Here is a 26,423-nt window from a genome sequence, read left to right on the forward strand (position 1 = left end):
GTCCCAGAGGTTGAAAGAACCTGAACCCCTTCTCCAGCCTGAGGACATCTTTTAGCCTGGGAAAAATCCTCCAATGCAGGCTCAGGTTTACCTCAGAGCCATTTCCTGTCTCCTCTACACTAAGTCACCTCAGGGGGGTTAGACTTGAAAACAAAGCCAGGAAGGGAAGTGTTTTAAAGGTAACTTGTTTCAGCTTGCCACATGAAAGTAAATGCAAAGCCTGCTACCTGCTTGAGGTGGGGGAAGGAGGAAATATGGGGGTAAATCCCACATTAGTATGTAAAAAAAAAAAGATCCTACATTGAGAAGCTCAATGATCAGGCAATGTCATAAAAACCAAATGTTAGATATAAAATCTGTGGGCAGCATGTACATGCTGATGCAGCCTGGACATCATACAATTTGCAAAATTTATTCACTCCACCTATTTATGCTAGATGCAAATTTCTGAAGTTCTGGTAAAAATGGCTGAAAGAATTTGTATTATTACAGCAACTGCCCCTAGTCTTACAATCCCTTCCATGCCAGTGAAATCTCTTTCCTGTGTGCAGTGAAACAGAGGATCTTTAGGACTTCATACTTGATCTTAGCCAAAAGGCCAAGAAGCGATCCCTTAAGACTTTGATTGAATTTAGCTTTAAATCCTAATTCTACAAATGGTCTCTCTCTATATATACAGGGGTGTGCAAAAGTAGGTTTGCAGTAGTTCCTATGGAAAAATAATACAATAATTAATAAATAATAATACAAGAATAAGCTGTTTCACATACAACAGTAAACCTACTTTGGCTCACCCTGTATATATTCTTAGAAACCTAGCCTCCCCCCCCCCCCCCCCCCCAAATAATCAGCAACCCTCAAGGCAACAGAAGACAGTAGCCCAGACCTGACTAATAGTCACATGATCCGGACCTCTGGCAAGCTAAAGATAACATCTCGACCTAAGTTATGTCTCAGGTCCTGAGCTCTAAGGTGAAATAACCTCTGGGCTACTTTCTCATGAAATCAGACAGAGGGACAATGGTACAGTCCTCAGAGCTGTCCTCAAGACCTGAAGAAATTTGTCACCCTTACCTCACCTCTGACCAATCAGCTTCCAGCATGATCCCAAACTCCTAACCCATGGTGTCTTGTGATTTTGCCCTATATGACATGTAACCTACACTCCACTGGGGAGTTTGGGCTTCTGTAGCTCCCCCATTCTCCTGGATGGCGCCATTCATTATCAATAAAATAGCCAATATTTCTTCACTGCATTTCTTTATGTTTAATGTTTGGCTCTGCTGGCCAAACTGCTGACCAAGTGGATGAACTCTTTCTGTTTATAGAACAATAGCTTTAGCTATCTGGTCTATACGACCAACTATCTCTTCCTAATCTTCAGCCCCGACTTCTGAACTTTAACTCCCTGTCTCCGATTGACTACAAATCAGCACCACCTGGACATTTCACTTTGATTCTGTGTCCAAAATCAACTTCATTGTTTTTACCTCAGGCAGCTTCCTTCCTCTGTGCACGTATTATCTCTATCAGCGAGATGGGAGTGTGTAGGCCAAGCAAAGTTCCTTCCTCTACTCAGGCGATTAATGACCGGTGTGTGGCAAGAATTTTTAAAACATGCAATACCTGACTACTTAGTCAGGGGCAATGACATCTCTTCCCTTAGATTATTAAATTTAAAAATGACAACAGCCAACACAACAATAGCCATCTGCTGTGAATGAATCAAAATTATACTTATTTTTTGGGTCAGATCAGCAAAACAGGATAGATGAAGAGTATGACAGAAGTCTCTAGCTTATCATGACAGGTTCAGGAATACCCAAAAGTCTATCTCCTAAACTGCCTGGGGTCCAGGATCTCCAAGGGGAAGAATTTGTAGGCTGGGGTTCAGGCATTGACACGTGTTTTAGGAAGTGAGGCGGCATTAAATGGAAGCCAGCTTGCCGAAAGCGCTGCTGGGAGAAAAGCATCAGAAAGGAGAAGCGGGTCTGACGCGGGTTGCAGTGTGCGCCTCTTCCCACCCCAGCCCGGCGGTAGTTCTTTGTGCCCCAGGATTCTGCTGAGCAGTAAAAACTAGAGTTGTGTCATTAGGTTCCTAGGCCCTGCTGCAGGGAGTGGAGAGGAAGAGGAGGTGGCAGAAGAGGATGCGCATTATGGCCTCCCCCAGGCCGGTTCCCGCTTCCCTTCAGACTCCATCACCGATTCCCCATCAGAACAGGCAGCTCAGAAAGCCACTCAGCAGCCCCCCGCTCATTTACCAACACCCCTCCCATCCTTTCCGAGCCTGCTTAGGCCCCACCTTTCCCCCGAAGCTGCCTCCATGCACCCAGCCAGGAGGCCGCGTCCCCCTGCGCGGCTCACGCCTCGCGCACCTGTGCCGAGCGGGTCACACGCCTGGCCGCTGAGAGAAAAATGTAAACGGACGCACTGACTGTGGGACCGCCTCCCAGCGAGTGGCGCGCCGGGAACACGGCCGTGCGCCCCGAGCAGAATGAATGAATGAATGAAAGCGTGATTCAGAGCGCGGCCTACACGCAGGGAAAAAGCTCACCGCGGCACCCGCTCCGCCGCCCCGCGCCAGACGTCACGCCCTCGCACAACCCCACTGGCGCGGAACCAGCAAACGTGAGCCGCGAGCGAGGAAGGCGAGGGAGGGAGGGAGGACGGGAGCCCGAAGAAGATCCGGCCTCCCATACGCTAAGACGTCACAAGGGGTGGGCTCTTCTTGCAGGAGCGGGTCGCGCATTGGTCATTCTCTGGACTGCGGGCTCGGATTGGCCGTGCCTCGGCGAAGGCCCCCTCGGCCAGGAGGCGGGACGGGTACGAAGGGCGTGGCCGGCGCGGGGCCCCGCCCCAGGCGTTTGGGCTCCCGCGCGAGGGCAGCGGTTTGCACCTGGGATCCCCGCCTCGGGGCCGCTGCATGGGGCTGCCGGAGCCGTGGGCGCTGCCGCAGGCCTGGTTGTGGCGTCCGAAGCGTTCGAGGCGCGGTAGGTAGTGGTCGGCGCGAGTGTCGGGGGTTCGCGGCTCTGGAGGTGGCGGCCCAGGCTGACCCCGCTCGCGCGGTCTGGCCCCCTGTGTCCTGCGCTCCCTCCCGGTCTCCGACGCCGGGCTGACTGCCGGGCCTCGCGTCCCCCATTTGGAAGGGCACAAAAGCTTTCTGGGGGGCAGGGGTGCCTCTGCCTTCGCCTCCATTTTGCAGACGGAACTGCGGCTGCGGGTCGCGGACAGGGGTCGGGGCGCGGAGGCGGGAGGCCGGGATTGGAAAAGCCTGAGCGCGGCGCGGCGGGGCGGGGCGGGGCGGAGGGGGCTCGTGGCCTGGCGAACTCGCAGCCCGCCGCAGGTGGGCCTCTGGCTCAGGGGAACTCACTTGTCCTCAGGGCCTCGCCCCAGTAGTGTCTTGTTTACCCAGCGCGCACGCCGGGGCCCAGACGCGCAGGGAGTAAGGGACTCTGGCCGACGCTCACCAGCTCGGGTCATTCCCACTGGCAAGATGATGATGAATGATGCTCTCTTCTCGCCTTGAATGCAGCTGTTCGCGGCTGCCATGAGGAAAACGCAAGATATCTCACTCATGCCTAAAAGGGCCACGCTTACCAACTGCCATCACTAGAACAGCTGTATGCAGCCCAGAGGCACATTGTGCAAAACCTATTTCAGGCCCTTTATAATTACGAGGTTAAGTTCTGTGTATTGTTTGTAATAAAAATGAGCGGAAACTTGCCAGAGCACGTTGAACCTCACTGGGAATTCACTGGGGACTGTGGGGAAGCGGCCCGAAGATAGATAGCATTCATAAATACCCTAACAGCTCCTACATCTAGGGCATGAAAAACGTTGTTAAAATTCATGTGGAAGTGTGTCCAGTTAAGATATCAAAGGCCTAGGGCTTGATTAAAAGACAGGTCCCCACTTCTCATCCCTGTTTCTTCCACCACTTTGACCGACCAATTCTGGGCCACTCAGTACAGAAAAGAGCAAAGAACTCAGTTCCAGCTCTTTGGGAAAGCTTTTTAAAGCTCTTCCTCTTCCCCACAACTAATTGATGATTACTCCCTCCTTTAGTTGTGGTTTCCCTAGACCCTAGCACAGTGCTTGGAACGTAGAAGTCATTCAGTGACTGAAAGAAGCTAAAAGAGAACAAAAAATCAGTAGCATAACCAAAAAGTTTACAAAACAAAAATTTTCTTTAACTTGCTGGACAAATTATTCTTACAGGGTAGGGAGATAGTTGAGCTCTGGCATGCAAGTCAAATCAGACTTTAGCTCTTCCATGTTACTAACTCTAGACAAGTGATTAAACTTCTCTATACCTAAGTTTCCTCATCTGTAAAATGGGAGTTACAATAGTACCTACTCCATGGGTTCTGAGGATTAAGTAAAATAATTTACATAAAGTGCTTAGTGTAGTTCTTGGCACACAGGAAATGTTCAGTAGCTGTTAAGAATAAAACTAAACAGATTCACTAATAGTAAATATCTGTATAGTACTTGACCCTTCAGGATCTGTCTGCCTTTGGTCCTATATGTTTCTTGATTTTTAAAAATCTCTTAAACCTTTTCAGATCCCACCCCAGCCTCCCTCAGTAAAAAAGTACATACAGGCATACCTTGCTTTGTTGTGCTTCACAGATGTTACGTTTTATACAAATTGAAGGCAAGACCCTTTAAGCAAACAGATTGCAACTTATTTTATTGCCATAATCACTTTAATGCCATTGTCTGGAACTGAACCCACAATATCTCAAGGTATGCCTGTATTCCATAGAAAATTAACTCTATGTTTTTAGTCTCACTACCCACTAGAGATTGATGAAGTGCCAAATAACATTTTGACAAGTATTATGGTAGTATTGGATACACTCAAAATGTGGTCTCTTACTCATAATGAGCAGAGGAGTAAATCAGATGGGGCCTGGTGTGGATGACAAAGACTCTTTTAGGAAGGTTCAGCCAGAGAGAGGCAGAGCTTGTGGAGGTGGACTTGGGATGGCTTCTCTCCTTATAACACATCTGTTATCATGAAGAAACTGGTTCCATTCTTTAAAGTTGTTCATAAACATTGTGAAAAGTGGAAGAAGACTTCCTGTTGGCCCTAGACCTATTTGCCAGACCTAGAGGTTGCAGATATAACCCATAGGGGATATTGCCTCACTTCCAGGTTTTCCGGTACCACTTTCTGGTTGCAGGAAACAGGCTTAAGTTATACATTTCCTCCCAGCCATAGGTCCCTTTGCACATCAGATTCTCTTAAATTATTCGGAGTTTCCAAAACAAAACCACCCCTCACTTGTAACTGTCACAGGAGAATTCTAATCTCTGATTCTCCTTTACTGAAGCCACAAAGAATCTTGAATCCTTTCTAGGGAATGCTGTTCTTTTTGGGGACTCCCATCCAGCTGTGACATTTTATAATTAGCCATTAAAATCTGCCACAGGATGTGAGCTTTTTCTAGTGTCCTGTTGGAAAGATGTTAAGGACAGAGCCATAAATTTCCTTCTGTGTGCCTAGCATAAGATAGGCACTCAATGAATGCATGTAAAGCTAGTATAGTTCTGCTTCACAGTGCTAAAATGGGCTTTCTAACCTAGTGGTTCTGAAACGTGCTTAACAGTCATCTGGACATCTTGCAAAAGTGCAGATTCTGATTCCAAGGCTATGGGGTAGGGCCTGAGAATTTGTATTTCCAACAAGGTCTTCGGTGAGGTAGATGCTGCTGGTCTGTGGACAACTCACTTTGAGTAGAAAGGTACTAACATGTCTGCATTTGCCTTTTAGAAGTACTGATAAACAGGTTTTGTTTTCTTATAGTATTGGGATGAAGTCTTGGGTTTAGGAGGTTTTCCCCCTCATTATTCTGTTTTTAACAGTTCCTCTGTTTTATTCCAAGAAATGATTTGAGGAGTCTTTCCAAGATATTTTCAGTGTAACAGGATTTTTAATAGAAGTAATCGAGGCAGATAGGGTAAAAGAAGAGAGGAACTCAAGGGTAAGATCAGTACAAAAAATGAGTGCCTCTTTGTCCTATATAGTTTGCTTGGGTGGGACTGCAGATCTGGTCCTGAGCTTCCTAGCAGCCAAAGCAAAAAGGAAAATTTTCTTTAAATCAGTTTTGCCAATAACTATAAAGTAAAAGCCAACTGGCTGCTCTGTGAAACAGCTGTTTGTCTTACTGAGACCAGAGAATTCTTGTCTTACGGGTTCTCTAAGAGGACATTTTGGTTTTGGTACTTGAGTGACATTTTTCATAGTGTCTCTTGAGAAATCAGTAAGACTTTTATCAGTTTTCATATTTGTAGCCTAAAGGGCTCAGCAAACTGTCTGTACAGTAAAAGCAGCGGCCTCTGGTCCAGGGCCAGCTTCCTGTGACAGTAGGAGTGATTTTTTGTTCCAGGGAAGCCATTTTTCTGCCTTGCTCTTTGGAGGGAATTTTGTGGATACAGTCAATTGGCATGTTCAGTCCTCATCATCCTCGTACTTTGATGATCTTTGTTGGACAGGAACAGTCTACTGACTTCTGAGAAGGCCTGAGAGCCTGTGTTGAGGGGAGGGGTGGCTATGAGCTCAGTCCTAAGTTGCTTGTAGATGTGGCATTTGCGTCTCTTTAAAAGCCACTCAAAAGACCTCTCACTACAAGTTAGAAGATGGCCCTGCTGCGAGGCTGTCTGGTGGTCCCAGTCAGCCAACTGGTGAGTGAGTGTTTAGAGGGGGAAGGGAGAGCAGCATGGCAACAGCCTTCCCACTGCATTGATCTAGAGCAGGAGTGGGGAACCTTTTTTCTGCCAAGGGCCACTTGAACTACAAAATTACTGACTTAAAAATTAGCTATGAAAAAAACTCCTAGCTTTATTGAATTTCGAGTCCTCCCTGCAGTTGCCTTGGCAGGGCCAGACCAAATGATTTCCAGGCCAGACATTCGCCACCCCTGATCTAGAGTGACCCAGTGGCTCTTCCTAGGGCCCTGGAGGACCCTTTCTTTGACTCTAAGCAAAAAGTGGGGAAGCAGCCCTAAGGGAAAAAAGGGGCTGGTGGTGCCCCCCAGGATCCTGAGGATGGCATCAGCCTATTGAAGACACATCTACCCCTCTACAGGTTTGAGCCTGTTCTTTTTACTTTGCTTTGCTTTCACCTGTAAAGGAGAGGGACACAGCACTCATGGTGACCTGCCTTACAGGGAAAGATGGGACAATGTGGAGGACTAAGGGGCTTCAGGGCTTCCACCACCAGGGAAGGAACAGGTAGAATGGCAGTCACTCATGGCCATTGGCTTCTCATTCTCAAACCTCCAGCCACAGCATTGCTGGCATCCACCCTGCTCTGAGGCAGCCTGGGCCTCTTGTGTCTGCCCCTTTTGTTGGCCTGCCTCACATCTGTCTTTACCCCCTTTCATGCTGCCTCCCACGCATAGATGGGCTTCTGCCTTTAAGCTCCTTTCTCCCATCAATCTACTTCCCCCAGAAGCCTTCCAGCAACCTACAGCGCTAGGTTCTACCCCAACCCCTCCCCCTTTCCTTGTGGGCAGTTTCATATTCTTAGGGAAAGAGCAGCACTGAGAGCCTCTTTTTCTGGTTTTCTGGTCAGATTCTGCTTGTGTGCGCGTGGCATTTGCCACTTATACCTGTGGCCTGTGAAAACAAGAGTGTTGGGGCTTTGGCCCCTGAACTTGGGCTTGCTGTGTCAAGCAGCACCTCACTCTGGCTGCTGCAGGGGGCTGTCTGAAAGATGGCCCTTCCCAAACAAAGTTCGGTATAAATCAGATTGTTTCAAAGGGAGCTCATGATTTAAAGAAAGAACCTGGGAAAGTCCTCTTTTGATCAGAGGAGGATTGCTCCCTAGTTGATCATTTGTTTATTTGAATGGTTTAGTGAAGAGAGGAACATCATCCTTCCCCCCAGTTCCCAGTCCTCCTTTCTCCACCCTGGATTGGAGCAAGTGGGAGGAAGCCCTGGCAGTTGGGACAAGATTGCACAAGGGTGGTGCAGCATTCACCAGGAAGGGTCAGATCAGATGTCCAGGCTTATGGAGTTAGTGTTACCACATACGTGATGTGTGAGCATATTTTTACTGTAGGGCAGGAGTAAGGCAAGCAAGCCTGCATCACTCCTAATTATATCTGGTAGGTCATACGGCTTCTGCAAGTCCTGGAAGGTGTCTACTAGAGGTGTCTACTGAATAGCTTATAATTCTAGCTCACCACCCCCCAGGGATAAATGGATACCTTCTGTTTTGGAATCCAGACAAGACATAAAAAATACCTCACCAAAACAAAGAGATTATTCCTTTGCACCGCTCTCTTGCCCCAGCATCCTCTTATTCCAGCTCTATCTTAGGACCACACTCTTTAGTGGAGGAGAGAGTAGAGGAGTGAAAGGGGGATTAGCTGCCACCCATCAGGGCCCAACACCAGCCAGTAAGATAGTTTAGGAATGGAGCAAGAAGTAGAAACTAGGGGCTACGGGCTAGGTGCAGCTGTCACCCTGATTTTTCCAGTTCATAGGCTCAGCTTATCCTCATAGTTATGAAAACAGTTTGCCTGGAAGCATGTTCATGTGCAGTTTCTTAAATAGCCACAAGGGGATGATGTGGCTCCATGAAAATCTTCAGCAGGACTTAGTGACTCATCTCTGTCCCTCTACCAGTCTCTTCCCTCTTCTACTTTGTGGGCCTGTTTTGTGACTTGTTCCCTCATTGGTTCATAAAGAGCTTAGGTTCTGGAGTCACACAGTTCTAGAGTGGAATCTCTCTGAGCCTTGGTTTCCCCCTCTGAAATGAGGATAAAAGGACCTGCCTCCCGTGGGAAATGCACCCTCACATGCTGCGGGTAGGAGTGTAAATTGATGTCACCCCATTGAGAGCCACTTGGCAGCATATGCCAGAAGTACTCATGCACGTACCCTTCGCCTCAGCAGTTCTGCTTGTGGCTGTTTATGCTGAGGGTGTGCTAGCATGCGTGCAAACGATGTGTGTTTGCAGCATTGTTTGTAATAGCAAAAGATTGGAAATAACCCAAATACCCACTGGTAAGGGACTGGTGAAATGAAGTAGAGTGCAGTCTTACAGTGGAATATAGCACTGGGCAGCGACACAAAGAAAGAGGAAGCTGTGTGTTGCTGAGGCTCTGAACGTCGTGTCCTGTACAGTTGGCTGTTTTCACGTAAAGAGGGAGAAGGATGAAGGAGGCATTTGTGTCTGTGTCTGTTTGCATGTACATCAGGTGAGACACAAAGTTAAGGAGACTGTTTACCTGTTTTTGTGGGTTATCTGGTAGTAAATATTTTGCTGATTTATATAAATAGAGGCTGCTTTTTCTCCTCTGTTGGACTTTGTTCCTTGTAACTTGTTACACTGATCCTGTCACACACACAGCCCCCTTGAAGGTGGCATTAGCTGGCACTGTGCCAGGCACTGTCGTGGTACCCTGCATGTACTAGCTCATTTTAGGGAGGAACAGGGACAAGGGCGGAGAGATATTTGATCTAATGGTCATTTTATATTTCAGCCATGGTGGTTGTGAGAAGTAAACGAGAGTACATGTGGAGTGTGTGCTCTTCTCTAGGGTGGCACTGTATTGGTCGGAGCCTTGAGTGCCCAGACAGGCAGGGTAGGACCCTCTCAGGATAGCTGTCCTCACACATTTGTGCTTCCTGGTGTGTGAGCCGATCAGGGTGAGCCCACACCCACAGCCGCCTCCACTTTCTCAAACTTCCCTGCTGCCACCTGCTTGCCATCACTCACTCCCTGGTCTCTGAGGAAACAAGGCTATTTGTGTCCAAGTTTTAGCTTTGGGGTTGGCCCACTGCACTTCAGGCAGCTGCTGAAATCCTGGGTGCTTGAGGGTCCCTTTCCTCCCCTTTCATATCCTCCCAGAGTTGTGTTCCCAGCAGCAGCCCTTGCCTGCGCACTCAGGCTGAGAGGGTCTCCCTCTGTCCCTGAAGCTCTTATTGCAACAGTCCTATTTTCAGATCCACCTCCTAAATTGTTCCTTCTTCCCTCCCTGCCTGCTTCCTAGTGTGTGTCTCTTCACAATCTGCTCCACAACCTGGGGCGTGGCTTCTGTGCTTTGAGAGGGTCCTGCCTTCTCTGCAGGGCAGAGTGGGCCCTGCAGCCTGGGTTCAGCTGAGGCCTGGGCGTGCCCTGACTTGCTCTCCTACAGAGCAGAGCCGTGAGAGCCAGGCTAGAGCCGCCTGCTGACAGCAGATCCGCAGCTGGGCTGGCACAGGCCAGGCCTCTTACCCATTGGAGCTGGGCTGAAGGGACAGGGACGAAAAGGTGACTTTAGTGAGAACCAAGCCTTGACTCTGATTTGGACCTGCAGTGACCCTCCTGGGCACCTGCTGCCGGGGCTGGTACAGGCCACATAAAAGCAGAGGACAGAATGTTGTGCTCCTGCCTTCCCTTCAGAAGGGTTTGGGGCCTAGGAAACACTCGACCTGGACCTCTATTCTTCTCTGAGGAAGTAGCCATAGTTTTTTGTTTGTTTTTCTTTGGTGGAAAAAAATGTTTTTCTTAATCATTAAAAAACAAGGTTGCCTGGACACAGATGTAGAAAATTTGTATCTTTTTCTCTCCCTTTCCCACTTTATAGGCAGCTGAAGGCTTCAGGGAACCCTGCCCTAGGGACGTGTCAATGGCCTTGGGAGAAGAAAAGGCAGAGGTGGTGGCATCCACGGACACAAAGACCCCATCCTGTGGGAGGTGGAACTGCAGGGAGCAGGAGGTGGACACCCTGGGGCCTGTGAGTGGGGAGCAGATGCAATGCCTAGAAGCTGAGGGAGGGCCTGCCTCCCCTGTGTCGGGGATAGGGAGCCTACCTGCCTCTGCCTGCTGTTCCTCTGGAGCCTGCCAGTCACAGGCCAGCAACACCAGCAGGGAGCTGGTAGCTGGTGTGTCTCAGCCTGCTCCCAGTTGTCTGCTTCCTCCTGCCAACGTGGGGACTGGAGATCAGCATTCTGTGGAAAGCCAGGTAGCTACTCAGGTCAATGGGACTATAGATTTGCCTAATGCAGTCTTTTGGGAGTGTGTTCCAGCATGTTGTCAACCATCTTAAATGCTTTACCAGTCCCTGTACAAGGTGGGGCATTGCGGGGGGGGGGGGGGGAGGGGGGGGCATGGATGTGGTAATTTCTGTTTTACAGGTTCACCTGGAAAATTGGGCCTTGGGGCCAGCAGGGGGCTCTGTCCACAGCATCTTCTGTTCCTTAACGGACTGATGACCTGAGAACCAGGGATGCTGTGGCCAAGACCTACTACCCAGAAGGTTAGGTTGGGAATGTTCTGAAAGGGAGAGCCATGTCCTGTTTCTGACTTGGTGATCTAAAGTCCTCAGGGGGGCCCTGAGGAGACTTGGGGAAGGAGGGCCCAGGGCTGTGGTCTCCTGAGGGTTTGAAACTTTGCCATTGGAGACGGCAAAGCCATGGAGCCCCTGTGGTGGGCAGCAGTGTTGCTGGGCAAGGAGAATTTCTTGGGCCTCCCTGACTGCAGGGAAGCCTTGCCTAGTGGGGATCATATGGAGCAGGGAGTCCTGGCTAGCTCTGTGACCTCAGGCAAATCACCAAATCTTTCAGGCCCTTAATATAATTGGGAAGGTGACCTGCATGACCTGTCCCTCCGAGCTCTGATGTCCTATTGTGTTCTGCTTGCCAAGCCCTTTCATGGGAATGACTTTGATCTCTTCAGTGTCATTGTGGCCTTGACTGTTGCATGCTGCCTCTATGGAGCCCATCCTGTGAGGAGCCTTTGAGCATGACAGTGGGAGAAAACTGAAGCTGGGCCCACCTGCCTGGGAGCCAGGGCGGTAGGAGGCTCAGGGAACCTGTGAGGCGGGAAGCAAATAAGCCAACTGGGTTGTTTCATGATGTGAGTCTGGTGCTTATTATAACTCCTGTTGGGTATTGAGCTCTCACCCTGTGCTTTTCACACATGAGCTCATTTAATCCTCGTGTCCTGAGGAAGTGGAACTACTACTGTCCCCATTTTACAGGTGTGGGAAACAAGTATCAAAAGTCATACACTTGGAAGTGGCAGTTAGGGGTTGGCACCAGGTCTGTCTGTTCCAGAGCCCATGGCCTTAACAACTGTGTTATTGGCCTCTCTTGGGGCAGGTTCTTCATCACACAGATTAAAAATTCAGAGTGAAGAGGCTGAGACGAATGGCCATTTTTCCAGTGTTCAGTTACCACTGGCATGTGAACTGAGCCAAGTGGGCTTGGATGTGTCTCCTGTCAGTGACAGAATGATTGAGGCTTTATCTGCCTAGGACGTGTTTCTGAAAGGCTAGGCAGTGTGTTCAAGCTTGCACATGCCAGAGCGCTCGAGTTCTGCTCACAGGCAGGGTATCTGTGGAGGAAGAACTCTTGAAAGGACTGAGAGTGGGATCAGTTTGGGGAAGACAGTCTGCTTCCCAGAGCAGGCCAAGTCTCCACACTGCCACTAGCAGCACTCCGTCTGATTCTCACATCAGGTAACAGACTCTTCATGTCAAGACCTCTCCTGAATATCATCTGGGCTCCCCAAAGAAAATTCCCAATTTGTCATTTAAGAAAAGAAATTTAGTGTCCTGGCTGGTGTGCTCAGTGGTTGAGCATCGCCCCAAACACCAAAGGGTCATGGGTTTGATTTCCCATCAAGGGCATGTACCTGGGTTGCAGGTTCAGTCCTCAGCCCTGGTCAGGGCACATGTGGGAGGCAACCAATCCATGTGTGTCTGCTCCTCCCCACACTCTCTTCCCCTCCCCCCTCCCACTCTCTCTAAAAATCAATAGGGAAAAAAATATCCTTGGGTGAGGATTTACAAAAGAAAGAAAGAAATTTAGTTTACTTATTTTCGTTTTTTTCTTCCCTCTGATTGTAGATGGAGGATACCAGGCTTTCTGCCTCGGAGGAGCTATCTCAAACTGCAACTGTTCCCAGAGCCATGGCTCTTAGCTCAGGACATGATGCTGATACTGAAGATGACCCATCCCCAGTTGAGTCACCACGGGTGCTGGACCTCAGCCAACAGCCTCACATCTCAGGTTTCCCTTTCTCGTCAAAGTGGAGGTCCATGGTGAGCCCAGGGGCCACTGCTCCTCCATTTTCCAGCTGCAGTGTCTCTGCCTCATCCCCTAGCAGCAGTTTCCAGGGTCAACAAGAGAAGGCAGAGCCTCAAAGTTCCTCCCTTGCCAAAGTCTCCTCCTTGGAGCTGGTTGGCCCCCATGTGGCCCCTTCTGTGGTGGGACCAGGGCCTCCGCTCCAGTGGTCTCCACAGCGTATGTCCTCTGGGGATGATGCTCCTGGGCTTGGCAGAAGGCACCTATCCTTCCAAGCTGAGTACTGGGCTTGCGTGCTGCCAGATTCCCTGCCGCCTTCCCCTGACCGCCGCTCCCCCCTGTGGAACCCAAATAAAGAGTATGAAGACCTGCTGGACTATACTTACCCACTTAGGCCCAGGCCTCGGCTCCCAAAGCACCTTGACAGCCACGTGCTGGCTGACCCTGTCCTGCAAGACTCAGGTGTAGACCTGGATAGCTTTTCTATCTCCCCAGCAAGTACTCTGAAGTCACCCACTAATGTCTCCCACAGTTGCCCACCAGTGGAGGCCACTGCCCTGCCATTTTCTGGGCCCAGAGAGCCAAACCTTAAATGGTGGCACTCTGGAGTACCCCAGGAGCAGAGTAGCCCTGGGTTGCCATCTTGTAGTCAGCTCACATCTACTCCCAGAGCTGCAGGCAGTAAAGACACTCCTTGCGAAAGTAAAGAGCCAGCCCTGAGGGGCATGAAAGACTGGCGGACCATGGGCAAGCACCTTGAGGTGGGCCGTCCTCAGCTGAGGACATGGGATAGAGGATGGCCCTCAACCAGACCAGAAAGAGAGAAGGGGGCTAGCCAAGGCATCCGGCGCCCTGCCTGCATGGAATCTGGGTGGAAACCAGAAGAAGAGTTGGAAAGTGACGATGAATATCTTGCCCTGCCCACTCGGCTGACACAGGTTTCTAGCTTGGTTTCGTATCTAGGTTCTGTTCCCACTTTGGTGACCCTGCCCACTGGGGCTGCTGAAGGGCAGAGCTCCCTGGATGTGTCGGACAGTGATGGGCCCACTTCCTTCCCATCGGACTCCAGCCAAAGCCAGCTTCCTTCTGGGGCTGCCCTTAGAGGGTCTGGGGGGCTTGAGGGGCAGAACCACTGTTTGCTACGCTCCTGTCTCCGTGCAAGGGACTCTGCAGGGGACAGCAGTCTGGTGAGCAGCCAGGCACTGGGGGTCTCCTCTGGAGCTCTGAGAACACGCTCCTCCTTGCCAGTTATTTTGGACCGGCAGGCATTCTCGGACTCAGATCCTAAAGGGCAGCCTCCCAGGAGAGGAAGAGAGCAAGGAAAAGAATCCCTCGTGCAGTGCGTGAAGGTAAACTTAACATTTAAGAGGCTTACGTAACGGTGTCTCATTTCCTCCCCCAGTCCACTAATAAAACAGTAACATTGAGTATGTTTCCTGTGCCAGGCACTGTACTGTACCTTATCCTGTTTAGTCTTCACAACCCTTTACCCGATAAGGACTGTTCTCATTTCACAGAGAAAATGGCAGTGAGGGGTTAGGCACCCTGCCCACTTACATTTAGCAAGGGTTGGAGCCTGAGCTCTTAATGATTACCCCAGGCTGCTTCCCAAGGCTCTTGACCTTGAAGATTAAGAGGTATACTCTGCACAAGGGTCTGTGCTCAGGTACCTTTAGGAAACACTGGGCTAAACAAAAGTGGTTTGTTGACTGTGGGACCTCTCAGAGCTTCAGCTTCATAGTGGTGTAACTGTAGGATTGGGGGCTATTAGATGTACCATTTTCTAGACTTGGCCACTGAACCGTCTCTGATGGACCACCCAAGAATATCTGGAGATATAATTAAAACTACAGGGAACAGTGTTGTCAGCCTCAGGCTGATCCGAATTTGAGTCACAGCACTGCTGTTTTTGTAATTTAGTTCAGTCTCTTGAGTTCATTTGTTTTCTAAAATCAGGTATGCCACTTCAGGTTGTTGTGTAGAATAAGTTAAATAATTCCTGCTGAGGGCTTCGTGCAGTCCCTGACACAGGTATGTTCAGAAATGTGGACTCTGCATGTACACTGGGAGAGCCCCAGGTGAACACACTGCACCTACACTGCAGCAGGGTGGCCAGCCGGAGGGCCATATACCGATGAGCTGATGCCACAGGTGGTTCCTAGCACTTGAGGGCTTTAACCTACTTGTGATGTCCTGTGCATGATTTCATTTGTACTGCAAAGCAGGTAGGACAGATGTTAGCATGTACCTTCCTTTGTGATAAAAGATTGAGAAATGGTGAGGTAAAGTACTTGGCTCACAGCCTGCCTCCCCAGGGCAAGTGACTGGCAGGAGTCTAGGGGCCCTGCTTTATGAGCAGCATGGAAGCAGAACAGGGACATGCAGATTTAATTCAGTTGTCAGCCGTACATTCAGGTTAGTCATGATTAGTCATTTGATGTCCACATTTTTCCCAGGAGCAGTCTGATAGTTAGCAGTGGTACCCCAAGAATTGGTTTCTGTGGCAGGGTGCCTCGTCTGGGCTGCTCCCTGTCATTGCCCTCACCTTCTCTGCTCTGTTCCTATGCAGGGCTGGCTTTTCTCAGTCTGTCGTTTTTATGTCATATCAGGCTGAGGGGAGATAGAACCAAGGTGGGGCATTTCCTGTTGCCCTGGCAGAGTCTGGAGTCATGGGGTGGGAATAGGCAGGGGAGGACAGAGGAAACTAAAGCCTCAAGTGAAGGAATGCTCTGGAACGGTGCACAGTCCATCTCTCGGAATCCCCTGGATATTTTTAGCCTTTTGAAAATGTAAACAGCATGTGTCTTTTATTTGTCTGCACAGACATTTTGCTGTCAGCTGGATGAGCTGATCCACTGGCTGTACAACATAGCAGATGTGACCAACCACTTGACTCCACCCAAGTCCAGTCTCACAAGTCTCAAGTCTTCTCTGCAGCTTTACCGGGTAATACAAGAGAGGGGCTAAACCTGATGCTCAGTATATTGTGGCTCAGTTGACTTTTACCTGAAATTTTATCATAGGTCTTTTTCAAATCCTTAATGCTGAAAAACTAAAATATATCAATTATTTCCTAGGCCAAATAGTTTGGAGAAAATACATATTTATCTTCAATCAAAAATACTTAAGGGGAATTTCCAATGTAATTTTCCAAATGTCTCAGGGATTGATAAGCATATATCTGCACTATTATGGAGTCACTAGGTACATATGGCTATTTAAATAAAATTAAAGATCCAGATTTCTCAGTTGCACAAGCCACATTCCAAGTGTTCAATCACACATGCATCTAGTGGCTGCAGTGCAGATAGAGCATTTCCATTACCACAGAGTTCTTTGGATAGTACTGATTGCTATTCAGGTGTTTGAGCTGAAATTATACTGACTCCAGAATATATGCAGGGCATTTTGATGGTATTTAAACAAAAATATGACTCAAATTTGCTACTCAGTGTTTTGCTTTTGGGGGGTTTTTCTTCTTTTACAAAAAATTGGTTTTTTCAATTTTAAAAATCTATTTGTGGTTCTGATTACAACTTTGAATCAAATATACTTAGGTGACATTTTGTGCCTGCTGTTCTGGCATAATCATCAGTAGGTCCCTCTTCATTCCCAGAAGTGTTCTGAATTGGATGATAAATTATACAGTTACTCTAAACATAACATTAACCTTGACTGAACTACCCATGGCTTCTAGCATGTCTGGTTGGCCAAACCTTTATAACCTCTAATGAAGGAGCAGGGGTATTTGTGGTCTGAGCTTGGTGCTAGTCCAGAAAGGGTTTTTCTCGGACAGGTCTTTGAATTTCTCCCATGTTATAACCTGACCAAGTGCCTTCAGCAAAAGAGGGCTTGATTTACTGAGCCAGGGGCCACACCAGGCTGGGCTGAGCCTAGAGCTCCCACCACACCCAGGCAGGATGGAGGGCCTTTGTTTTCCAACTTGGAGCCAATTAAAATTTAAGGGAGGAGCCTGGCGTGGGTGGGCCAGCTGTCCTACACTAGTGGGAATGCTATTTCCTGCTGGGTGGAGAGCTCCTTGCCCAGAGTACGCTGAGGAAGGCTGAGTACGAGGGTCCTCCATGTGCTGGGCCCACCCACAGGAAGCCCAGGGGCAGTACCAAACGGGGGGGGGGGGGGGATTGCCCTTGTTAGACTTACCTGGGTAGCCTTTCCAGAGTGGCTCAGCCCCACCCCCATCAGAGCAGGTGCCAAGTAAAACAACTCCATTCCCTCTATTGTGTCCCTCATTCCATCCAGTGCCTCAACTTCCATGCTAACCAGAAGCAACTGTCTTGCTTTATGGGTAGAACTGAGATCTGAGATGGAAGTTATCCGTGCAGGTTAGTGAACCCTAGCCCAGTGAACCCTAGCCCTCGTGTCACCCACACAACTGGGACCACACTGTCAACCCCTTCCCTACACAGAATGGTGTATGGCTCATGCATATGTATGAGATACCTTGATCCATGCTTAGATACTTACTCTAAGCGTGAGTGTGGGTATGTATTCATATATTTTAACTGGACTCTCATACACTTTGTCTTAATAACACAGTGGGTTTGTGGCAACATGTAAACTATCAAGAGTACTAACGAATAAAATAATAAGCATAGGTATTAGGACTGAAGACAGGAATATAGTAAATCCAAGAGGGAAATTATAACTTAAGAATGTGAACCAAGTTCTGCACCCTGTACTAAAAGTGATTATGGATTTGACTTTACACTTAGCAGCTAAAGGAACATAAAAAACAATTACAAGGCTTGGTACCTGCAAGGGGAAAACAGGTGAGCTGCTGAGGAGACACAGCTTCCTTGATGCCTTCTCAAGGCCTAACATCCACACAGAACAGGACACTGAGGGAGGACGTGGGTGAGGCAGCAGTCCATATGGTCACGTTAATAGCATCTCCTGCGACTCTTACTTGCCAGTTCCATTAGCATAGACTGTGTTAAGAATCCCATTGCCCTGTGACTTTAGAGAACCTACCCTGTGAGGTTTGGCATAAGAAAGAAGCCCTGACTCCATACTGTTGATAAGCCAGGTTCTACCAAGGAAAAGAAACCTTATTTTATCCAACTGTAAACAGAAAAAAAAAGATTCTGTATTTACTTTGGGCTCCAAAGAGGTGAAGTTAAACTATTACACTGTTTACTTGGAAAATCCTGAAGATCACAGGGTTTATATTCCAGGTTAGAGGGGAATCAAGCTACCTTACAAGAGATCATTTTGAATAACCTTTGTAAAGTGATAGTAACTAAGCTTTTTTCTTTTTCTGATATGCTTTAAGCAATTTAAGAAAGATCTAGATGAACACCAGTTCCTGGCGGAGAATGTCTTACAGAAAGGGGAGACTCTTCTTCAGTGCCTGTTGGATAACACCCCAGGTGAGGTGCTTGAGGCTTTGAATTTAGCCAGCTTATTAGCAGGGCCGGGGACCCACACACTCACTGGTAAGCCAGTAGTGCCAGAGCCCCTCCCACATGCACCCATTGCCTTGGATTCCCATGACTTCCATATCACCAATGCTACCGCAACTGCAAAAGGCAGTTAGTCATAAAGGTAAGCTCAGTAGAAGTTAGGTGTGAAGCTTGTAAGAATCACATTCTTCTGCTTTCATCTTTTCCCGGTGTCCTGGGTGGGAATGCTGGTTTGAATCCAGGTGTCCTTGGTTTTCGGCTAGGGTGTTCACAGTGGGGAACACCCCCTCCTTCCCCAGCGCAGGTAGAACTCCTCTCTCATCTGCTTTGGGGAAGAATTTCTTTAAGGATTTAAGAGCAGTCTATTCTGAGGGAATAGACTGAAGGAAGAAGTGGACTGATGAGAAGGGACAGGGTGGACAGTGGTGTGCAAAGCTCAAACCCACTTTGTAGGGTGGGATTCCAAGGTAGGAAGAAGTGAAAATCACAAGTACAGTAAAATGTGCGTGGTACAAGGATTTATGATCACGTTGCCCTTGCTTGGGGGGGGGGGGGGGGGATATGGAAGACGAGCTAGGAGAATGCTAGGTTAAAGCAATGAAGTGATGTATCCCTAAAAGCAGACCCTAATTTCCTGTAAGACTCAATATCCAAGTGCTTTAAAAGCCCATCTATATTGTGCTTTAGATTTGAAGATGGAATTTAGCCTAGAAGCAAATAGTATAAGCAAAGCTGGGCAGGACCTGCAGGCTTGAGAGGCAATGAGGTTGCACTTTCCTGACCAGAAGTAGTGGGCAGGTGCATATTAGGGAGGTGGTATGGCCAGTTCTTCAAACTCAGCACTGTGTTTTGGGCCGCATAATTCTTTGTTGTGAGGGAGGTGTCCTGTGCATGGTACTATGTTTAGCAGCATCCCTGGCCTCTACCCATTAGATGCGAATAGCACCCCTCTCTAGTTGTGACAATCTAAAATATCTCTAGACATTGCCAAATGTCCCCTGGGAAGAAAAATCACCACGGTTGAGAATGGAAGGAGCCATGGAGGCACTGCAGGGATTTCCAAGGGATAGTGCTTATCCAGTGACTTATGTGAGACCTTTGCAATCCCTGGCCTTTGGGAGGCCTTTGTTTTGGTTCTTCTGGTGGTCTCTTGCAGTAGGGTTTTTTGGTTTTGATTGGGGCAGTAATTCAGTATGCCAAGCTCCTTTGCTATCTGTAATTACACCAGCGTTTTACTGAATGAACACTGTGTGCCAGACACTGCTGAAGCAGCTGACATGTGAATTTTGTTTTTTCCACTTAATCAGCCCTGTGAGATGGATACTATTTACTCTCACCTCAGTGGAGTGGTGAACTTGCCTTGCGTCACACAAGGAATGGCAGCCAGGCTCCAGCCCCTAGATGTTGGTTCCTATCCTGTTGTCAGTATCTGGAGGTGCAGGGGCCTGAGCAGAAAGGGAAGGAGCTCAATACAAGGAAACTCTTCCCAGAGGCCACATATAACAGTGGTTCTCTTAAAGACTATAGGTTCTTTGACCTGCACTTAAAAACCAATTCAGTAAAACTTCTCAATGCTTAATTTTTAATAAAAACATCCCACTTTGCCTTTCTCTCAAAGGAGTCTAGATGTATTTCATTGCCAAAATAAGTGGATTTGGGGGTTTCTGTGGTTTTCAGATATGTATCCAGGCTCTTTCAGATTTATGCACTGCCCCTCCCCATCCTGTTTGGCATAACCAGGAACTTTACTGATCTCAGCCTCCTGCCAAAGGCTCCCTGCGGAAATCTGGCAGGTTTTCACTACAGTCCTGTCTCACCAAACTCATTATAATACTGGATCAAATGGCTGGAACCTACTGTCATCAAGCTGAACCAGGCTCCTGTAAAATTAAAACATAAAAATCTCACCGGGAAAGATTTCATTACCATTCCCAGCTTTCCTTTTACTTGACTCCAACCAAACATTCTAACATTCTAAGAAGTTCAAAAAAATAAAGGTCCCCTGAACTCCACTAACAGCACACAGGAGACTGAGCAAAGTTCTGGTGAACGTGGAGGGGAGAGCCCATCCCAGGTGCCCTTACAGGCAAGCTGTACTGTGCACCCTGGCTGCATTCCTCCGCCAGGCCTTGCCCTCACAGCTCTCATGAGTTGTCAGGACAGCACTTTGCCCTGATGACTGTGCACTCCTGTGGCTTCCCTTGGGGCTGATCTCAACACAGCTAGCCCGTGCTTCTGCCCACCTGACAGCATCCTCTGCAGATATGCAGCTTCCCTTTTCCCTTCCGCTGCTGGCAAATGTTGCAGCTGTGGCAGGAAACTAGGGAGAGTGTTAACACAGCTGATAAAGGTGCAGGAAACTAGAGCAGCCTTTCTGTTTAACAAAGGAAATAAAGTTTTTAAGAGAGAAAAACAAGCCTGCTGTGTGGGATGCACTCTGAACCGGGCCCATCCCATTCTCAAATGAACACTTGGCCTGTAGGAAGGAATCTTGTCCTCACTAACCACCTTGTCTTTGCCTGCGTTTAGATATTTTCTTTTGAAGTCTATTCTAGGACTCATAAACAAGCATTCCCAAATGTTACCAGACTACCCATACACATGTTAAATCATAGTCCATCAGCCAGCAGAAGCTGATACGACCTGGTAGCAGGACTGGGAACCCTAATCTGGGTGTGGTTTTATTTTTTTCATTTAAGCCTTCTCCACAGGCTCTTGGGTGTGCCCCTAGTCTTATCTCTAAAAGTCAGATAATACCAGTCTTGGCCTTTTTGTGAATTACATAATTAAAAAGTGGAGCCAGAGAAATTTTTCTCTCGGCTTTAATCAGAAGTTAACAGATCCACCAGTGCAATAGCATTTCCTGGAGAGTTACTGTTAAGAGTGGACATTCTGAAACTATTGCCATGTTCTTATTTTGTGTAAAATGCTACACCCTTGTATGTTCTTTTGAAAATAACTTGCATGATTTTTGTTAGTGTTAAAGGATGTCCTCAGGAGGATCTCGAAGCAGCCTAGCGAGCTGGAGAGCCATGCAGATCACCTGTATGACACTCTCTTAGCCTCTGTGGACATGCTGGCTGGTTGCACCCTCATTCCTGATGACACACCAATGGCACACAGGAGTGCTGGTGTGACGGATTAGCCAGGTAAGTAGAATAGCCCAAGAGAACATCTTTCCTTGGACCCCAGTACAGACCTCCTGCTTTGACATTTCCCTGTATCTTAGAAGCTTGAGCCAAGAGCTGTTAAATAAGATGGCCTGGCCCATGTGGCTCAGTGGTAGAGCAGTGACCCATGAATTAAGGTCACTGGTTCAATTACTGGTCAGGGCACAAACCCGGGTTGCGGGCTTGGTCCCCAGTAGAGGGTGTGCAGAAGGCAGCCGATTGATGATGTTTCTCTCTCATTGATGTTTCTATCCCTTTCTCTTCCTCTCTAAAATCAATATTTTTAAAAATTACTTAAAAACACACACATTTCCCTGACCAGTATGGCTCAGCTAGTTGGAACATCATCCCATACACCAAAAGGTGGTGGGTTCAACTCCCAGTCAGGGCACATACCAAGGCTGTGGGTTCAATCCCTGGTTGGGGCGTTTGCGGGAGGCAATGGATCGATGTATCTATCTCACATCCATGTTTCTTTCTCCCAAAAAATCAATGTAAACATGTCCTTGAGTGAGGCTAAATTTTTTTTTTTTTTTTTTTAAAGATGCTAGGAGAGAAGCAGCTGCCATTGCCAGGAAGAAGCTGGGGGGGGGGGGTGAAGCTTCCTGTGGTGAAAAGGCTCACTGCGGTGTTTTCTGTAACTGTTTCACCCTCGCTGCCTGCTGAGGGCTAGGATGCCCTTGCTTCCATTTCTATGGTAGTCCCTTCACCACCACCTAATAGCAATAGCAGCAAAACATCTATACCTACTTTTTGTGTCTGTACATCTACACTTCAGGCTCCTCTTGCCCAACTCATTTGATACTCCATCTCCGAGCAATTACTGACGGCACCCCGTGCCTAGAGACCCAGTTACTGATAACTCCCCCACCTCCCTTTCCATAAAGGGCTAAGAGGGGATAATTGGGGAAACTTAATAGTACAACTTTCTTTTGATCTCTGGAAAAGCCAAACAGAATGATAGGGGAGAGAGGCTGAGAAAGCATAGGGGGTTGGTACCCACTTTGGGGGACAACCGGAACATACTATCTCTGAAATTGCTTCTCCAATCAAAATGTGCTTAACTCAGATTTTCTAGATTAGAACTGTAGACAAAAGAAGGTAAAGGATAATATCCAGGTATGTCAAGAGCGGGGAGTTCATGTATTTGTATCAGAGAAATGTGAGCAAGTTGTTTCAGTTCTAAAATGTTTGTTTTATTTCTTCCTCTGCAGCATTCTGCCTATAACAAATGCTTGTCTTTCTCTTTCAGGCATCTTCTCAGGCAGAGCTATGATCTGTCTCCCAAAACCTGGCTTGGTCGGAAACTTTCAGGAAGTCCTAGTAAGAGCCATTTAACACTGATATCAAGGGGGAAACTTAACCCTAATATACTAGCTTTAAAATGCCTTTCTCTTCACTGAAGTAAGGGGCTGTTGAGTTACTATTTTTATTTAAAATGAGTCCTTCCAAACTAAGGTGTTCTTTTGGTGCTTCTCTGCAAAGAGCGTGTCTTTGCAGTCTTTGATAAAGGTTTATAGGTTTACAGGTCTTTCCTCCCCCTCTACCCAGTTAAAAAGAGCAAACAGAGCTCCTAAACTAGTCTGTGCACTGAGATCATTTCAAGAAGGCTAGTATGAGAAAGAAGGTACCAAATACTCACTACTCTCAGGCATACAGTTGGCCAGGAACTTGGGTCTTTTCATAAAATGAAGCTTACGTTTATAAGTCCTACTTTGAAGATTTTAGGAGAGACTGGAACTCTCCAAATTCATAGAAGGTTCTGAATCAGTAGAATCTCTACAAATTAGTTTGGGCTACTAGGACACCTTTGGTCATCATCTTGGCTTAGGGCTCCATCTGCCTGCCTAACATCTTAAAGGAAAATGTGTCAGGGACTTCGGGAACTGCCACTGAGCTTCAGCAAGGCTATGGGACTTAATGCTCCACATTAAAGGTACCTCTAGGAGGATGCACCCCTCCATTCCTACTCTCCTGTGGAAGAGTAGTCCAAGGTCAGGGAAGGGAAGGGCATGGATAGGGTCACACAGCGTGGTTAACTACAGAAACAAAGGCCATCAATAGTGAAGGGGAAAGAGGAATTTTTTGTTGCTTGGGAGTTGACTTGTAAGCACCTTGATGAGAAAATCTACAGATAACCATTTAAAGAATCAATTCTGTAGCTTTTAAAGCAAAATGATCACCTGTTGCTGGTAACGACAAATTATGCAAAACCAAAAATCACTTAGTTCTTACTGGTCATGAATGAGCATGGAAGGAGGAAAACACATTTCCTCCCATATAATTTTAGTATTATAGTGAGCTAAGATTTAAGGAAAGGGTTCTTCATACTTAATTACATGAGACAGCACTTGAAAATCTTTTTTCAGACTCCTTCCAGAGTCTCATTTGAGGAAGGTGCTTTAAAAAGGAAGATCTTTTAAGTTTATAAAGAATGAACAAGTCATCTTGAACCAAAAGAAGGTGATGTTGGAGCAATTACTCCAATAAGCAGACCTCTGATATCCCTTCAGAACAAAAGCATTTAGTACCAAATTACTTTTTTAAAAGAAGTTTAGGACTTTAGTTTTGGGGGCTGAACCACATAATCTTAACACCTCACCCACCTCCATATGAACTGAAGTCCTATTATTAAGTTAACTTTTCTGCTTTAAAATTTCAAGACTGCACAGTCACTGGGAAATGATATAAAATTTAATAGTAGCTATATAAAATTCAGTATTTCAAGTGCCTGCTGCTACTATGGTATGATTTACCATAATGCTTAAGGGCATGATCAGAATTTAAAACCATGTATCAAGATACTCCTGTATTATGATTCTCCATGTTAATCTTGGTTCCATACATAGATTTTGATAAAACACCTCCTTAGCAAGTAATTGTATATGTAAAATATTCTTAGCCTAGAATTGGTTAAAAAGGCAGACATGTCTAATAGCCTCTATTTTTAAATTGGTATACTTCACCTTCTCTTTGATGTGGCTATAAATTGGTACATGCCCTTCCACTGAGTATGTTACAGGTTAGCTGTTAGGAGTTAAACCCAGTTCTTTACTAGTACTATTTGATAGGCATGAAAATAAGTCTATAGAAAAAAAAAAAAAATTGAAGATGACAACCCTATAGAAACAAACTGGCCAGACTTACAGTAACTGAATGCTGCACATGCCATTCTCTTCCCATTCAATCTAATAATTGTAATGATAGGGATTTTCAGAGTACTTTATTTCAAAGTACCCTGTTTACCAAGAAAGTACTATTTTGCCTAGAGATGAACTCAAGATTTTTGTTCATCTCCTTTGAAATAAGGTGTGACTGAAGGGTGCTTATTCTGGACCTAGCTGTGAATGCCACTGAAGAATAATCAGCACAGCTGCTAATTACATCTTCAGCAATGCTATAAAAAGTTGAAGAGCTCCCTCAAAACTGAAGCTGAAATTGTTTCAGCCTAGGAAGATGCCAGCAGCCTTTTCATTGGCAAACATGGCCAGGTTATATTCAAGTAGCCTGGCTGGACAGTGCACAGTGGTACACATTAGCCTTAAGGACATAGCCTACAGTGACATAAGTGCGGTTATGAAACCTCAAGTTTAGCTAGTAAAATTTCCTAGTAGTCTCTTTAAATCAGTATAATTTAAGTCCATAGGAAGTGGCAGTACTAAGAGCTGTATTGCCAGTTTTAAGACCTTCGTTCCTGTTGCAGCTCATGGCTAAGCTCGTGCGCAAATCATAAAATGTCAACATAGGGCTGTTTTGAAGCTTAAACGGGAAATAAGGGTTGATGTAAAAATATGCTGCAATGGCAACATGTTATGTATGCTAATGGAAATTTCAAGGTCAAAGAATAGGAAGTTACTGCTCAGATCAGATAGCTATCCTGCAAGGATTTCCCAGAGACTACACTGCTTAGGTTTAGCTTACATTACATTTGTCAGGTAAGCTAATTCATGGCAGCCACTTATAGTTTGTAAGTGATAACTTCCCTTTATTAAGTGAATAGATTGTCAAAGCCCATAGTAGCTTGAAATGTGTGTACTTGAAAAAGGGGGTAGGAATGGGAATATACTTTTTTCAGGACTGCATTTATTGGCATATTCATAAAAGCAAACAATGGAGCATGCTGAAACATCTTGCTTGGGTAAGCCCCACAGTCTTGACTGTTACGGGGGAACAAACACTAGAATTTTCAAAACTGAGTATGTAAATATGCTTATATCTTAAAGTCATGTAATTTTTTTGCTAACTCACCAACAATAAGCTGACAGTTTGAACAACTTGCTGTATAAAACTGAAGTGCATGGCATCACACTAACATTTGTATCGTTTATCTACTTTAGAAAATAGTTTCTGAATTCATTCCCCCTTTATACCGTATCGTGAAGCAAAAAAACCTTTTGAAGCATTAAAAAAAAAAATCTTCACCCAAATAACTTTGGTAATTTGAGTTCAGTTGCCTTATGTGAGGATGAATAGATCCAACAAGCACATCTATAATACAAAGTAAACTATGATTTTATTGTGAAATTCTCATAGATGGAAAATTAAATTGAATATTTATTCTGTCCATTTCATTTTACAATAATCTTACCACTTATTTTTGTACCATGTATTTCAATTGCCTGTTTAGTGAAAATAAAAAAACCTTTAATTTTTGGCTTGTTTTTAATTTCAATTTTATCATTGAATTCAAGACCCCACCATAAAATGTGTTGCCGACAACCACATCCCAAGCCCCTAAGTAAAGAATATTTTGGCGGCTACTTCCACCCCAAGGAAAACAGTCTTTGATTTCTATCATCTT

General features: G+C 46.6%; 1 protein-coding gene across 2 annotated transcripts; it reads left to right on the forward strand.

The window, feature by feature from the left end:
* Positions 1–2,909: 2,909 nt before the first annotated feature.
* CEP68 (centrosomal protein 68) lies at positions 2,910–26,276 on the forward strand. 2 transcript variants are annotated; one of them, XM_016224195.2, is made up of 7 exons: positions 2,910–2,990; positions 10,587–10,964; positions 12,852–14,378; positions 15,853–15,975; positions 18,323–18,419; positions 21,431–21,601; positions 22,875–26,276. In XM_016224195.2, exons 2-6 carry the CDS (start codon positions 10,629–10,631, stop codon positions 21,595–21,597), a joined length of 2,250 nt encoding a protein of 749 aa, XP_016079681.2. In that variant the 5' UTR covers positions 2,910–2,990; positions 10,587–10,628; the 3' UTR covers positions 21,598–21,601; positions 22,875–26,276. The 2 variants fall into 2 exon arrangements, with proteins under 2 accessions (XP_016079681.2, XP_016079683.2); XM_016224197.2 differs by lacking the exons at positions 2,910–2,990; positions 10,587–10,964 and adding an exon at positions 11,858–12,461.
* Positions 26,277–26,423: the final 147 nt, after the last annotated feature.

This window comes from Miniopterus natalensis, chromosome 13, assembly GCF_054644295.1.
Source record: "Miniopterus natalensis isolate mMinNat1 chromosome 13, mMinNat1.hap1, whole genome shotgun sequence".
NCBI lineage: Eukaryota > Metazoa > Chordata > Mammalia > Chiroptera > Miniopteridae > Miniopterus > Miniopterus natalensis.